The sequence below is a fragment of the Borostomias antarcticus genome (genome assembly GCF_949987555.1).
Source record: "Borostomias antarcticus genome assembly, chromosome: 25".
NCBI classification, from domain to species: domain Eukaryota; kingdom Metazoa; phylum Chordata; class Actinopteri; order Stomiiformes; family Stomiidae; genus Borostomias; species Borostomias antarcticus.
The window spans coordinates 5,555,728-5,573,135 of NC_140258.1; the positions used below are offsets into that span (position 1 = coordinate 5,555,728).

The 17,408-nt window shown below is 45.5% G+C and overlaps 1 protein-coding gene across 3 annotated transcripts in view; it reads right to left on the bottom strand.

Annotated features, from left to right (window-relative positions):
- The window catches only part of LOC311325883 (methylated-DNA--protein-cysteine methyltransferase-like), a 31,830-nt gene that overhangs the window by 9,493 nt on the left and 4,929 nt on the right, over positions 1-17,408 (bottom strand). Inside the window, exons 3-6 of one of the 3 annotated variants that reach the window (XR_014631025.1) lie at positions 12,207-12,367; positions 5,353-5,492; positions 2,052-2,583; positions 1,446-1,463 (exon numbers count right to left, since the gene is read on the bottom strand). Coding sequence is in view for 2 of the 3 variants with exons in the window: in XM_084458690.1 (XP_084314816.1) it covers positions 2,467-2,583; positions 5,353-5,492; positions 12,207-12,367 (418 nt within the window). In the remaining variant the exon portion in view is untranslated. Of the gene's footprint in view, positions 1-1,445; positions 1,464-2,024; positions 2,584-5,352; positions 5,493-12,206; positions 12,368-17,408 lie in introns of those variants that run through there. The other 2 variants (XM_084458690.1, XM_084458691.1) reach the window with 2 other exon arrangements.

Genomic DNA, 17,408 nt, shown 5'->3' on the forward strand with positions numbered 1-17,408 from the left:
GGGGGGGTTGGGAACACAGTGAGTGTGTGTATTTAATGTGGGGGCAGAATGAGGGTATAATGAGGAGGAGGAGGAGGAGGAGGGGGGCGGGGTGACAGGATATGGGATGGGAAGCTGGGGGCTGGAGACAGGATATAACTGATGAGATGGAAACAGTAGGAAACGGTGGTTGTTGTTGTTGTTGTTGTACTGTATAAGCTAAAATGTATCTTACAACTATTGGCAATGATTAATTCAGTCTGACCGGGTCACTGCCCTGCAGCACCAGTGTGAATGCCAGGAGCCACAGCGTTGGTCTTAGGGAGCCTCTAATGTGTGTGTGTGAGAGAGAGAGAGAGAGAGAGAGGAGGAGATAGAAAGAGAGAGAGAGAGAGGGAGAGAGAGAGAGAGAGAGGGGGGGGGGGGTTAATAAATGTTGAATCAAACGCCGCACGAGACACTCACACTCCTTAAGGGTTGCCCATTAGTGGTGTGTGGGTGCGTAGGGAGTTTATCAGTGTCTGGGTGATTTATGAAGTCAGACTCAATATCATCTACTTCACCCACACACAGACGCACACACACAGACACATGCACGTGCAGACGCGCGCGCGCGCACACACACACAAACACACACACACACTGAGGCAGATATTAGGTCAAAATTAGGACTTTCACAAAGATTAACAGTGCGGATGATGAGATAGTCTCAACCTCTTTAAACCAATGCCTTTGTGATACTGGAGCAGGGCGTGTGCGCGGTGCTAATACACATCTTCATCAGCTCCTTCTCAGACTGGACCGCATGCGTTCCACCGTCGCGCTCTGATCCCTAAGCAAGCACCTAACATGACCAATTACCGCCGTGCCGGTGGCTCTGCTAATACCAAGGTTTGATGTTGCTGGACTTTCTCTCTCACACACACACACACACACACACACACACACACACACACACACACACACACACACACACTAGAACTATAGACATCAATATCTTTCACTTTTAAATTGTGTGGTATTCAACTGAATTTACTTAGCAACCAGCAAAAAAAAAAAGAAAAAAAGAGGGTGCTTACAGTGCACTTCAGAGCCGGCCTGTCTTAAATGGGACCCCTTGTGGCTGTGTCACCGCTCCCTTCGTTAGGGGGCTGACTGCAGCTTGTAGCCACCACAGGCATCATTAGCCCTGTGTGAAACCACAGACTGAGACTCATTCTTCATCCGCCTGTCGGACGCCTCAACATCTATGCTAGAAACGCACTGGGATGGCAGAGCAGTCGAGAGGAGTCCGGCAGCGCTGTCAGATCCGCGCCCGGCTGATAGGGAGAACGTGGCCACTCCGGTGGAAATGTATTCAGCGGGCCAACTGAATTGGTTCTATGAAGGTTATAGTGGAGGTATTTTTGGAAGGTGGTTTTGGCTACCTGAGCAGTGGAGTGGTAATTCCTCCCTGGGGCAGACTGGGTCACTCCAGCGCTGCTCTGTGAGAAGGAAGGGGATTACCAAATGAGTGTAATAGAGCGCACCGTTCTATCCAAACGACTGTATTTACATGACAGAGGGACATACTCTGACAAGACCGTAACACAGTTGTGGGGTTTTCAATGAGCTGATGATATTGTCAGGTCTTCTTGGCTAGATCACCCAGAGTGACATCGTATCTTTCTGAAGGAGATCAAATGGGATTATGATGAGAAAGAATGAATATATGATCTAGCTTATGGGTAAAATGTGCTTGAAGAACTCAAAGCTGAAATGTGTGTGCTTGTTTCCCGTTCTGTACTGCCCCCTATTGGATAGCACTATTTTAAGTAAGACAGAAGCCAAAATATTCACTGAAGTGTATCAAATTACATCCATATATGAGATAGCTACCAATAAACATAAAACATATGAGAAAAAAATGAGACAGAATTAAGCTGAAATGAGTAATATGACACTGGCTGAAACTCTATTACCATTTATTTTTTTTATGACAAACGGAAACGTGTATCAACACCACGACACCGTGTGGGAAATATAAGATAAAATAAACAAGTCAATATGAATGAGAACAGAAAGCTTCATACCTATAAACCCTGGGGCTCATGGAAGTAGAGCAAGCACTCCGCAGGATCTTAAATAACCAAGAAGGGGTGCAAAGAGTTATTCAACATAGGACGGAAAACAATTCAAGAGACATATTTTAGGGAAATAATTCTTTAGAAAAACCATTCCAACAGTATCTGGTGCTGAGCAGACACCCATGGGGCCATATGTTTGTAATTCCTACTGTTCTCTGTTAAGTGTATTTCTAAATACACTCCCTCAACAACTCTCGTATCACATTAACTATGCAGTATTTCTATAATTAGCTCGTGTTTAAAGAAAAGCCTTGGTAATATTCACGCGTCCCAGTGATTTCAGGACGTGTGGGAGGGTAACGGTGCGGAAGGGAACCCGGGTTCAACTGGTCCAGAGAAGCCGGGGACTTCATGCTTCCCCTCAGAGCTTCTCGTGGCTGAGCAGCCATTGTTTGAGATGGTTCCCCCTGCCACCCATGTAGGCCCCTGCCTGGCCAGTGCTGGAGATGACCCTGTGACAGGGTACCAGGAGAGGAACCTGGAGGAAGGGAGGGGGGGGGGCAGTGTCAAGAGCTCCCTTAACCAAAGACATTTAAAGATGAATAAGAGAACATGGGGAACATCTGACCCCACTCACAGCTCTTCTCAGTCTTCTTCTATAGGTAGATCAGGGGGGGGGGGGGTTCTTCAGGAGACATGAAGGGCTGTGCTGCTCTACGCTCTTAATACTTAACACAATTGTTTCAGGCTTTGATGACGCCACACAGAGAGGCAGTCAGCCATTACTGATTCACTACAAAAACAAACAAGAGGCCCGGAGCGTGACACTCTATGAGAGCATGAATCTACACATGTTCATGGATTTTGATCACGAAAAAAGAAAATGGGGGAAAAAAAAAGCACCCCTGAAATGTCTAGTTTGATCCTGAACAGATCCACATTGAGCATGATCGCTAAGTCTTCGGGCATAAATGTTTTTGCTCTATAATAGTATAAAGCAAAGCAGCAATCAAAAATTAATGGGCGAAAACACCAGCAGGATGAATATTCAATAGAGTGGGTGTCGACATTAAGATCTGATAACCCTGTGATCATTAAAAACAGGAAGCCAGTGGAGCAGTTACGCTTGTTGCAGTCAGCTGACAGGGTGGGGGTGGGGGGGGGGGTGGTCCTAAGTTCTCTGTATACTAAATGGCTGGAGAAAGACTAACCAAGCAAGCTGCGAAAACTCCACTAGCTGTGAATTCAGAATAAAGACAGAGGCAATAGGTCACAAGATAAGTATGATTGTTGGTTTGTTTGATGTTTGTTTTCTCACTGCATTGTATGACAACAACAAAAAAATACTAGCTTTGGAAAATGTCATAATATTCTATCTTAATCTGTACTGCTGTTACAGGTTTTTTACTTGAGCTTGCAGCCTTCCTGCAAGGTCGGTTGTCACGGCTGGATGGCTGTGCCTCCCCAGCCTTTTACAGCTGCAGAACAGAAGGAAATCCAAGGTGGTTTCAGCTCAAATCCATCATTAAACCCACTCCTATATCAAGAGCAATAAAACTTTCCAACCCCCTAGATTAACCTTGCAGACAGCGAGGTACTGCCAGAGTATTCAGATCAATACTGGGTTCCCTGGGTTTGGACTGAAAGCAGGGTACCCTCTAGGCCTGTGGATCTGTGCGTCTAGAGCGCTACGCTGGGCTTATCAATACTCAGATCCTGGTGAAAAAGAGTCACAGAGAAGGAGGGAATCGATACGGCGCTGAGCTATTCACACTGTTTCAGCATTACTGACAGATAATTGACGCTGACAATCTTTTTCTAACAGCACAACATGAGTATGAGTCAAACAGACCGGCTCTCAAGCATGCACCGTAAAAGATGGCGCTTTCTCTGAAACATGATCTTGAGTAAATGTATTTCGACTGCATATTTCAGAAGTCATCTTTTTTTTTCTAGTTAAAGCTTTACATAACTACAAAAAAAAGCTGCCAAGGCAAATTATTCTTGGCATAACTGATTACTGTGCATATATGCCTGCACAATACAATATGTGTTTGATTCAAAAGAAGACACACCGCCGGCCCTCCATTTTGAATCAATGAATGGATGAATCATGGGCAAAAAGACAAAAGAGCAGGTTCCCTGCAAGAGCCAGAGGTTTGGTTCTAGCTCCAAGGACAGGCCTCAGAAAGAGGCAACTGTAGAGATGTCATGTTTAGTGGTGAGACCATCCTGATGACCTTGTGAGACCATCCTGATGACCTTGTGAGACCATCCTGATGACCTTGTGAGACCATCCTGATGACCTTGTGAGACCATCCTGATGACCTCGTGAGACCATCCTGATGACCTCGTGAGACCATCCTGATGACCTCGTGAGACCATCCTGATGACCTCGTGAGACCATCCTGATGACCTCGTGAGACCATCCTGCTGACCTTGTGAGACCATCCTGATGACCTCGTGAGACCATCCTGATGACCTCGTGAGACCATCCTGATGACCTTGTGAGACCATCCTGATGACCTTGTGAGACCATCCTGATGACCTCGTGAGACCATCCTGGTGACCTCTTGAGACCATCCTGATGACCTCGTGAGACCATCCTCATGACCTCGTGAGACCATCCTGATGACCTCGTGAGACCATCCTGATGACCTCGTGAGACCATCCTGATGACCTCGTGAGACCATCCTGATGACCTCGTGAGACCATCCTGATGACCTCGTGAGACCATCCTGATGACCTCGTGAGACCATCCTGATGACCTCGTGAGACCATCCTGATGTCGTGAGCTCACGTTGCAAATCAGTCTGGATACTCTTAATAGAGAAAATGTTGAGCCCGATCGGAAAATGATCTCGCCAATCAGCGTTGGTTCTGAGGAGTTGGAAATACAAACAGCTACGCTGGGCGGGTTTATGACAGCGAGGAACAGTTGAAGTTAGCGCGTGATAGATCTTTTCAAGATGTTTTCAGATGGTTCATCCAATCACCTGTCAAGTAGTTTTGAAAGTGCCCGCCCTTTTCCAAACAGTTTCCAACAGAGTTCCCAGATGGTTATGTGAAGCAAACCATCTGGCACGTCAGGTTAGTTTAGTGGGTTCTACAGTGGTGAAATGCTAATTTCATAATTCATCTGAATTCTGTTGGTGGATTGAGCTGAAACAGTAGCTGAAACAATTATGTTAACTGTTGCTGAATGGTATTTGTACGAATAACAACTGTATTCAAGGCATTAGACCATCATGTTAAGATTTCCAAAGGATCCTGAGGAACATGTCAATCAAAGGTCAGCCCAACGTACCGGGTTCCTCCTCATGGCTCCTCCCACCGCTCGCACAGCCCTGGGGTTTCCTGCCATCGCGGCCAGGCGTGAGTACGACACCGTCTCTCCCACCTTCACCTCCCTCAGAAGAGTCTGCAACACTCGGCTGCTGAAGGCATCTACGCAGGAGAGAGAGGGAGGGAGGAGGAGGACGCGCGCTCGTTTAATCAATCAACCACAGACAACTGATTGAGTGACTCCTGACATCAACACTCAGTCACGAACAACACTGACATCATTACAGTACCTTGAGATATACAGATGTACAAATAGAGTAAAGACCAAACTAGAGGTGAAAACCAATCACAGGTGAAAAAGTTGACAAACATACAAACCCATACATACACAGATCAAACAAATGACCTATATTGGATTAAAAACGGCTATTTTCACCTAAAGGTGACAAGTCTGCACCCCTGGACCAAGCTAACCAGGCTTCACACAGACACAGTTACCATTAGTAGCCTAATGTACATAGCATACTAAAAAAAAAGAAAAAAGATGATCTTGGACAATCTGTCTTTAATAGGACATGCTGCTTGGTCTTTGGAATAATTATTCAACATCTACAGCAAGAACGAAATACCTCTATTTGACCTTAAAAACAGTAGTTTAACACAGTGCTCTGTTTGATATGAGAAAATTATTTCCAAAGCACATAAATCTAGGTTATGCAAAGAAAGGTCACATCTAAAATTAAAAAGTTCACTCTTTCATTTAAAGGGATTAAGAGGAGTCAAAAAGACTGCAAATCTGCTCCAGATTTTAATAAAAAATAATTTGAATGTTGCATACCATTTGTGGCAGTGGGATGACTTTGAGGTTAATCAGACCAATTTGTCCTTTTAATTGCTTTCTATTCAGAGTAGTTTCATTATATCATCTTCTCTTAAATGGTGGAATTCATAGAATCATCTGCAGCTTAACAGACCACATTAACTGCTTTGATTTCATTAGCATGTTAGCGGTAGCGCTATTATCTTCTACTGTATCACCACCAGACACTGGCTCACAGGTGTGGTTGGATAGCTGTGATCACCGCCAAAAGAAATATACTATTTTGTAGCTAACGTCCTATTCCTTTATGAAAGTTGACACGTTTCAGTGCTGTATCTGTGCGACGAAAACCCCTTTGTGCGAACGTGTGAACAATAGTTTTGTTATCTGGAGGGCGATTCGTCTAGTCTAGTCTTCACCCATACCCCGTCATTAAAATTCAATTAGTGATCTCCCATTCTCTCTCATTTGCATGGTCTAAGAGAGCACATGACAAGTGATCTATGTGAAATCACTCTAAATTGGCATTGTGTGAAAACATGTCACCCCGCTGTCTCTCTTCTACAGAGTGAACATCCTGGGCTCCCCAGGCTCTCTACCTTACAGTCACTCCCCGCCACACAAAGCCACGCCAACAAGGCAATTTGCCTAAACTGGGGGGAATAAGTGTAAAACCTAAAGGGGATGGGTTTGATTGATGCACCCCCATGTGGGTTCTTTGTCTTGAACGAGGCCCGTAGGTTCTGTTTAATAATTTTTCAGGTAATAATCACGCTGTCAACCAGCAGGCTGACGGGCTCTTACACAGACGTAGGCTTAATGTTACGAGGAGATGAGATGTAAGCTGATCTGAATTTTTCTTCTATTATTCCTGTTCATAAAGCATGGATGTGTCTACATGGTGTGGTACATACTGATATGTCTGTATCAAATCCTTGTTGATGCACATATTATTGACTAACATCCAAAGTCAATGTCACACAGACAGACTCTCCATTATCTCAGACCCACACAGGTGTGTGTGGTTTAATTCTCTGGATGTTAAATAACTTCGTACAGATGACGTACAGCTCACGAAGCCTTAATAAAACCTCTATAGCCTAAGCCTGAGCACTACATAAATGTGTCACAAAGCATCTATAACCATAAGTCATGTTTTATGCACTGTTCACAGGTGTACATGTGACGCTGGCGGTTATGGCACACGGTTATGCCATATTTATGAACCCTTTCTAAAGCTTGGCATTGTGCATTATGAGACATTTATGTAGTACTTATCGGCTTTACGAAGCCTTTATTAGCTGCTCTTCATCTAATAGCGGGATCCGGGACTCTGCTCTCAGCAGGGCCGGCTAGGAGATCTCCTGTGGGTCACCCCAGGTGACCGGGGACAGTTTTCAGAGCAATCACCCAGCCCTTTACTTCATAAACACCTTAATATGCTGCGTCTGGGGGTCAGGACCCTCTTTAGATAGGGGGGCACCAGTGTCAATTGTTTAAATAAAAGTTGAGGGGGACCACTTATAGGTTTACAGACATCCCATAATTATGTCACAGGTCATTACCTAGCAGCGGGCCAGGTGGCCGGGCCACTGGAGGAGCCGGACTGGTTGGGACCTAAATCGATGGGCCGTGGGAATGGATCATACGATTATGACAGTATTGACAGGTTGTTCTTTTTCAAATTCAACACATAAATGGATTGATCTGTTCATGGTTCTGTGCGGGTGAAAGACAAACTCGAGACCACATACCGTCGGTCTGACTGACTGCCTGTGTGGGGGGATGTGGAGGTGTGCTCCAGACATCCACTACATGTATAGTAGAGTAAAACAGTGCGTCGGAGACGCAGGTCTCCCTCGTTATGCTTTGTGACTAATAGGGAGGGGGAGAGACTCTGACTCCCGCGCTCGTGCTGGCGGACGCCGCTAGCCTGACGGGCCGCTGATGATGCTCTGATTATTCCATATTCCGAAAACGTTCCTTTCCCCTAATACCCCTCCACATCACAGCCCCGAGTCCTGGTGAGTGTCTCATCTCGCCCTGCTCTCTGCACAGAGGGAGGTTCACTTTCCGGCAGGAACTCAGTCTTTGGGGCTTTGAAGCCCCCCCACCCCCACCCCCACCCCCCCCCTTTCCCCTAGCCGCTTACTCACAGTAAGATCCTCTCCACTGTTACATATGGATGTATAATTAATGAGATAAGAATACGCATCGTTTCTAAGAAACCGTGGGGTTTGTGTTGTTTGACACACACACACACACACACACAGAGGCGTTGCCACTATTTTTCTTCCTCTGACAACCAAAGTTGTGTGTGATGTGTTTCATGACAGTCAAGCGTAGGAAAATGTGCCTCACCTCCTCTCTTGCCCTGTCTCTGAGCTGATCCAGAGACAGTTTATATGAAAGGGTGTCTTGTTTTGTCAGAACTGAGTAAATAAGCACAGGAGTACATCAAGAGATGGTCACAGCTCATTTCTGTGTGAAATGCTGTTTGACTCAGTACTGTGTGACATGTTATGGTTGACCCAGTGCTGTGTGACATGTTATGTTTGACTCAGTAATGTGAGATATGTTGTTTGACTCAGTACTGTGAGATATATTAATTGACTCAGTACTGTGAGATATATTAATTGACTCAGTACTGTGTGACTAGGGTTGCAAAGGGGCAGAACATTTCTGGTACATTTCCGGAAACTGCTGGAAATTTTTTGGTAGCCTATAACAGCTTTTTTTCAACAATTTTTAATTTTATTTTCTATACATATTTTAGGATTCTATCCCATTTGCATCCAATTTGGTAGCCAATTGACCCTGACCTAGTGTCCAGTTACCCCCTATTAACTGTTGAGGATTTGTCACACAACCCAGCCGGTCGGCAATGTGAAAGGGAGAGACAACTCCCTGACTCTCTCAGCTCACAACCGTAATTCCAACACCAGACAGGGTTGCTGTTGTGTGACGAACTCTCAAGCCAAGATTAAACTAACCACCCTCGGGCAGCGGTGTCAAATGCATTACACAGCTACACCACCGACCCCGATAATAGGGGACTTGAATGTAGCGTAGTTGGGGAAAAACATAAAATGCAATTCTAGATCTCCCAGCATGATCTTGGTTAAAACAACTTGATTTAATGCAAATTCAGTTGAATTTCAAAAAGTACTCTGCATTCTTCCATCACATGCACAGCTAATTCCTAGTATCCTGCACACTTAGAGGGCTGTAGAAACCATTAAAGTTCTACTAACAAATAGATTAAGCAAAAAATTCATTAAAGAAAATTGTATTAGAAATGTTTGCCTGCATGTCTGCTTTTGGCAAAAAATAAGTTTACATTTATGTCTGTTTATGACAAGGTAAATACAGTTGGTATAAATAACCATAACATCCCCATCTTATTCCTGTTCATTCCCATTAATTCCCGTTAATTCCCATTTAAATTTCCAACTTTGAATATTCCCAGAATTTAGCATGTTGTTTGACTCAGTGCTGTGTGATGTTGTTTGACTCATTGTTGTGTGACATGCTGTGTATGACTCAGTACTGGGTGACATGTTGTGTTCGACTCAGTACTGTTTGACATGTTATATTTGATGCAGTACTGTGACATGTTATGTTTGAGTCAGTACTGTGAGATATGTTGTTTGACTCAGTACTGTATGACATGTTGTGTTTGACTCAGTACTGTATGACATGTTGTGTTTGACTCATTACTGTGTGACATGTTGTGTTTGACTCAGTGTTGTGTGATATGTTGTTTGACTCAGTGTTGTGTGATATGTTGTGTTTGACTCAGTACTGTGTGATATGTTGTGTTTGACTCAGTACTGTGTGATATGTTGTGTTTGACTCAGTGTTGTGTGATATGTTGTTTGACTCAGTGTTGTATGACATGTTGTGTTTGACTCAGTACTGTGTGATATGTTGTGTTTGACTCAGTGTTGTGTAATATGTTGTTTGACTCATTGTTGTGTGATATGTTGTGTTTGACTCAGTACTGTGTGATATGTTGTGTTTGACTCAGTGTTGTGTGATATGTTGTGTTTGACTCAGTGTTGTGTGATATGTTGTGTTTGACTCAGTGTTGTGTGACATGTTGTTTGACTCAGTACTGTGTGATATGTTGTGTTTGACTCAGTGTTGTGTGACATGTTGTTTGACTCAGTGTTGTGTGATGTGTTGTGTTTGACTCAGTACTGTGTGACACGTGGGGGAAACACTATGCTTCTTAAGATCACAACCGAAAAAAGTGATTTGTCAGCAATGGTTATGAACTGATTAAACTTCCAGCACTTGTGTGCACTGCTTGCCTGGTGTGACAACTGAAGCAATTCATTCGGTGATAATAATCTTACCCTTACCCAGCTCATAATTACACATTTTAGAACATCTTGTGAATCAACAGAAAATAAGGTGAATTTTTCTCCCTGGATACAAATGCTCCTGGTGCTCACATTACATTTAACCTGCTTACTCAAACACGGCCTATGGTTTGAACTGCAGAGAGTCGGCCATCTGTATGTCTGGTATTTACTGAGCCTCGCAACAACAGGCCAGGGAGAGGCAGGGAGCACAGCACAATCACCTATTCAGATCAGGTACTAATGAAGAATTCCATCTATCCTGAAATTTAATTAAAACCCCAAAGACTTCAGATGAGATGCGATTTGAAAGAGCCTGGGGCGGGTACACAAGCACTTGGTGGCGGAGGGAATCAGGCTGAAAGTTGATATCGTAATTGGTCCTGATGTATTTCTGCATTGCCTTCGCGGGAGCGTGGGACTCATAGCTGTATACAGGGTCTCAACGGACTACCTGCTCATTGAAAATGCCATCACTCAAGCATCGTGGATCTGCATGAAATTAGAGAGCAACTCAAACCTGATTGCAGGGGAAGAGAAGCACAATCGTCAAATGCATACATTACAGTTGTTGTTTTTTTAGTTTAGCTGTGCATCTTTCTCCTTAAATGAGCTCATATTCCTTGAGAAGTTTGGGGGGAAAAAACACGTATAAGCATTTAATCCTTATTAAGTCAATTGGTCTGCACTTTACAATAATTTCAATCCTGAATGTTTACAGTTTGTTTCATAAGAGATTGAAATAATCACTCATGTTTGCTGAAAATCCTCTGGTAATGATGCCTTCTTGCTGTAGTTATACTCAAATTACCTTCAGTGCACTCCGTCATAAACTAGGGTGTCACTAATAGTGGTTGAAAGGACAGTAATTGTCCATTCTTCAGGCTTCTCTGTCCCCGTCTGTAGGTGACTGGTCAAGCCAACAATAAGCTCATTGAAACTTTACTAGCATTCACATGCTCTCATTAAAAAAAAGCTTCCTGTCTGAAAATGTCAAGAGTGGAATTCGATCAGTTTCAAAGAATGTGCCAAGAATCATGGGAAAACTGGCCAAGACTAACACACTGTAAGAGCCGCCACAGATTACTGAACCAAGTTATAGCTCTGTGTTCTGTTCTCTCTCTTTCACTCTTTCCCTCTCTCCCTCCCTGCCTCGCTCTCCCTCCCTCTCTTCCTCCCTCCCTCTCTCTTTCCCTCTCTCCCTCCCTGCCTCTCTCTCCCTCCCTCCCTCTCTTCCTCCCTCCCTCTCTCTTTCCCTCTCTCCCTCCCTCTCTTCCTCCCTCCCTCCCTCTCTCCCTCCCTCTCTTCCTCCCTCCCTCTCTCTTTCCCTCTCTCCCTCCCTCTCTTCCTCCCTCCCTCTTTCCCTCTCTCCCTCCCTGCCTCTCCCTCCCTCTCTTCCTCCCTCCCTCTCTTCCTCCCTCCCTCTCTCTTTCCCTGCCTCTCTTCCTCCCTCCCTCTTTCCCTCTCTCCCTTCCTCCCTCTCTTCCTCCCTCCCTCTCTCTTTCCCTCTCTCCCTCCCTCTCTTCCTCCCTCCCTCTCTCTTTCCCTCTCTCTCTTTCCTTCTTTCCCTCAGCCATAAAATACTTCATTATAACACAGTGTGCCAGGGAGTGTAAGTGATGTAACTGACAATTAAGAGTGAAAGCCTGATCCCAGTCATGGCTCTGCAAATATTTATCCGTGACAGACCTCCATGCAGGGCGGGGTGGTGAAAGGCGGGGAGCGGGGAGCTCCCCACGGTCCGCGGCTCGCTGAAGTAGGCCTGGAGCCATTCAACACAGCGTCGCAACTCAGGGCCCGTTTCTGCTCCACCATCGCTGACCACACAGCCCAGCGGGGCTCTGGCATTCCTAGGAGGGATAGAAGAAGCAAAAAAGTAATCATGATGAAGAATTCTTTGTTGGAAATTGATAGAATATGTCAGAGGGGTGCAATAAAATGTCACGAGTGATTCAGATGTTAACTGACATACGTTTGCGAGTGAAAAAGTGGAGCGCTTAACCAGGAAATGTTTAGAATAAGAGTTTAACACTTTGATTTTCAGGCAACTGTATCGTGTCAGTTTTCAATGGTTTCCAGAAACTGTAAACTCTATAGACAGCTGTTACAGTACAGTGCAGTATGTCAATCTTATAAAAGCTATCATAATCATATTGTAACAAGCAGTGTCATTATAATCATTCAAACATGTTTCACAGCTTAGATACACACAAAAAAAAGCAAAAATACATCGGTATTTCCAAGACTTCACAGTACTTATGAAACATCTGATACAAATATACAATATAAAAATCACTTGAAAGGGAAATGGGATATAAATGTGGTTCTTAAACACAACTGACAAGCTGGGCTCAAGAACCTGGAGTCACATCTTAAAGACTGAATATCCGCTCGCAGGAATTTGACGATGGTTGAGTTGGCATCACTTAACAGACGATGGTGCTGCTGCCGCTGACCGCCCCCCGGGTCAAGACCGCTACGCTGACCCGCGTTTGACATGTGGAGGCCCGACCGGGAGGGCGCTCTCTTATCCGTGCATTACTGCAAAGTGGACCTCCAGCTGTGTGGAGGATCTAACCTGCGCCGCCGACTCCATTAACGAGTGTGCAGACTTATAAATAAATAATAACACCATTTTTTAGGGGGGGGGGAAATTGGTTTATCCTGTACGGTATTAATAATACACATTTACTTTGTTAAACACACGGACCATCTTTCTTCATGCTCTCTCTCAGTCAACATGGCAACGTTCTCCTCCAGCACGCCTAAGTGTTTTACACTTCTTGGGCAGGTCGGAGTTTGAACATTTCATATTGAACATCAGAGGCGGTGGGTTTAGCCCCGGTGTTATGACAGGAACGGTTCAGCGGTCTCCGTTTGCAGCGACCAGCCCCTGCCTGGCAGTTTGTGGCCGTGATTAGATCCTCTGGGGTGCTGTTTAACACTAGGTGTAAATACTGTAAAAGGTGTAAATACTCTCATGTCTAAATACACCGAACCGCAGTTTATAGTCGGCGCTGAAAAGCCGGAGAGCTGCCCGCGGTCCGCGCTGAGACCCAGTCAAACAATGGCCCTGCCTCATGGCAATCTCTGTCGGCATGGGTGAGTGCCCAGCCAGCCACTGCTTGTCATTGTCTCTCCTCACCTCTCTTTCCCTCCCCCTCTCCGCACCCTCTCTCTCGATTTCTCTATTCCCCCTCTCCAGCACTACGCCCCCCCCCCCCCCCCCCCGCCAGCCCCCCCCCACACACACACCCCTCTCGGTGAGGATGTTCAGGCCACTGTAACCACTCACCCTACCCCTCTACCATCCTTCCTCTCCTCCACCCCCACCCCCCACCTCCCCGCTCTCCTCCACCCCTCACCCCCCTCATCCCTCCTCTCCTCCGCCTCCACCCCCCCCCCCCCCCCCCACACCCCTCCTCCTTCTCTCCGAGAGGATGTTCCAGCCAGTGCACACTGACAGCTCGGGGATATTCTGTGTGGAAATGTTCCTGTTGGGGGCCGCAAGACCCTGCGATGTACCGGACAAAGGCTAGAACACCTTGGCTTAAGGCTCAGCACCTTTGAACTTCTTTGACCTTTGACCTCCCCTCACACTTCAGACTTGTCACTGTGGCTAATCCCCCCTCCCCACCCCCCCCCACCCCCCTTCTACTGACGCTCTCAAACTAAACACGTCTGAGAGGTACGACATGGACATTGACAATGCTGCAGGTAAAAGGTGGTATTCACCGAGACGAGAGTATTTGTGAAGCTCTGTTAGCGAAGCATCAGAGATGTACTGTATCAGCAACATTAATAGTATCAGCAGAGATGAGAGACGTCTAATCCATGCCATCAGTATCGATGCAATTACAATAGAGGTCTCTAAGGAAAAATAATCTACAGTTATTGTATGTTTTCAAATAAACAAAATGACCATGCTGGCAGATATCGCAGTACCAAATCCTAATGTGCCTTTTTATCCAAACTGTGGAGATACAATCGCCCACAACTTATATTTGCTCATTTGTTCTAGCTAAACTGGTACATTTCCGTTGGATAGACTAGGATATTTGGAACATCAGGTCTCAGCATTTCTTTATTGGTGGGAATATATGAAACTGACTCTAACGTAGCGAAGATATGTGGCATTACAGAGAATATTTCCCTTGGTAGCAGACTGTGATTTGAAAGAATTTTTAATATTGTGCTCCTGTCACAATCAATTTCCAATTATCATAAATCATTGCTGTACAGAGCGAGGGCCATTTAGCTCTCTATTTCCTAACTCTAATATAAAAAAGAATGAATTGGGCGTTCATATCAGCGTTAAGGTAGTGATTTCATTCACCAGGAAGAAACCAGCAGGCCAAAGAGGGTGAGAGATCTGAGCGTTGCTGCTTCAACCCAAAAAACGAACATCCACTTACAGTACATTTCCACCCACGTACAGTACAGTACAGTATGTATCTCAGTTTGTGACAGAGTCCCCTCAGTAGGACTTATTCAGGCTTGAACATACAAAGGCCGTACCTTAGTCCCAGAGTCTAATTGAAAGGGATTTTTTCAATCTGGCGGGGGGCGCTACGGAAGAGTAGTGCGCAAAAAAAGGGGGAACAAAAAAAAAAGGTCAGTCCAGCCTCCGTCCTGCGGAGCGTGAGAGGGCTCATCCTGACTGGACTGGCTGTCACGTCTCACACAGGCTGTCAGAGTTCCCCTTCACCAATCATGGGTAACACAGCGGGTCAGAGGATGAGATAGGAAAGGCCAGGACCAGTCCATATTTCCTTTAGCCTTATAGCAGCAGACGCTTAACTGGGAGACGTCAGAGACTCAGGAGAGCATGAAAACGGCCTGAAATGACTGAATGTCTAAGAAGGGAAGGAAACACTCCACGTCTCTATGAACGTCAAGATCTGATGGTCTTTCAGCCGAGGGCTGTGATACAATTGTAAGCCACTTGCTCAATACAGCTCATTCAAGCATTTGAAGATCCTTCAGACGCCTATCCAGAGGCTGACACGGAGAAGTCGAGAGCTTTTAGAGAGTCAAGCTGCAAACTACCCTGTCTACTTTATTCTACAGATCTATAGATCTATAGATATCTGCTCACCACCCCAGCAGTTCATCTACAGTCAAACAACACAAGGAAAGATGAACTGTTATCTAGAAATTGAATAACCTTGTCTATATTAGACAATATCTCCACCGAACCGGCTAAAGACCTCAAATTCACTCCAGTTCAGTAGGATGGTGGATGGAGTGTGTCCATGGTAACACAGAACACGGCCATTAGAGCTTCTTCCAACTGCCATGGATGTTAGTGGTTAGTTAGTACAGTAGGCATACTAGAGCCATAGCTTACTTCATTATGTACCGCAAGCACGCACACACACACGCACACACACACACACACAAACACACACACAGCTATGTTGGTCTACAAGGGACTAGGAGGGACACCAGGAAGCCAGAGAGGGAGACACACATGGGGGACCCCCTCTAAGTAGCAGGGCCCGAGCACTGAGAGATGGGGGACAGTGACCCTGCATGGATAGCCTCTGTCGAAATTTGACCATGTCAAGCACAAAGGCATTATGGGAATCCAGTGTCACCAAGTCCTAATTACTGTCTGTGTTCGGAGCAAATTACTGTCTTGTTCCTCTGATTAGCGAGGAGGCTAATCTTCACCTGTGTACGCCAGCACTGCTGAGGACCCTTGAGTGTTAGCGCTTCGTCTTCTGTAATTTATTTTTAAATCAGTGCCCGATCCCAGGAGTTTTGAGTGTTTTGTTGTGAACCGCTTACCATGATCCCCCCACCCCCACCACCTCACCCCTAAATCCTTCAGTAAATCCTTGTTTGGTGCCACACGAAGATAAGCAAGAACAACACTTGGGCATAATTGACTCGTACTCCTCTCCGAGATGTCAGAGCAGCATCATCTCTAGTCTACATACTGCCTCAGTAGGCTACATACTGTTAAGCACCGTACAGCCCAATGTAACATACAACCCATTCCAATTCAGAAGTTACCCTGTAGAGCGTCGCGCGAAAGGTTTTCCTGATGACAGAGCAGAATTACTGCAGCAGGATTTGGAGTCCAGCCTATTCCCGCGGTGGACGTCGCCTCTCACCACCTTGAGTCTCGTTTTAGAAATCTCAACATTCTCTAATGTTCAGCTGACGATTGAGGGAGTGTCTGTGGACTTGTCTGTCCTCGTTGGGGCAGTTTACAGGTAGTGTGTTGCACAGGTGTTGGTTTACACAGGAAATGACACATGCAGGCTGATTGGGGAGGTCCCAGGAGAGCGGGCCGTAAACAGAGAGCACAGATGGGCCCTGGAGGGGCCAGGGGGGAGCTGCACCTTAATGATCACAGCTGAGGACTGTGCCTCACACAATACAACACAGACATTACCTAAGGCCACAGTCAAATAAAATACCACTCAAATGCAATTTACACTGTACGTCATTATCACTGCAATGCATGCAGTAAAACGTTTAGAATATGTTAACATATCTTAGGCCATAAGACAAAATGTAAAATCCCACAATGCAGATAAAATTTGCTACAATTCATTTCCTGCCCTGTGCTACTCCAGAACAGAGTAGCAGTGGTCCAGTGCTCAGGGTTATATTAAGAGGTACCACACTGTACCCACTCCATATGTGTAATGTGCTCTACTTCTGTAAGTCCCCTACAGGCCCACCGAGGATGGCCTAAATGTGCTGATGGGGGACATTGTTGAGAGAAAAACATGGAAACAGGCCCCGAACAGGGAACACACATTCAGGGTGAGACAGAACATTGATTCACAGCACTACATGAGTGTGAGAAAATGATAAATGCATCATCTCAGATATTTCACACCAGCGTTGGTGGAGTGTTAAAGCCGGGTATTA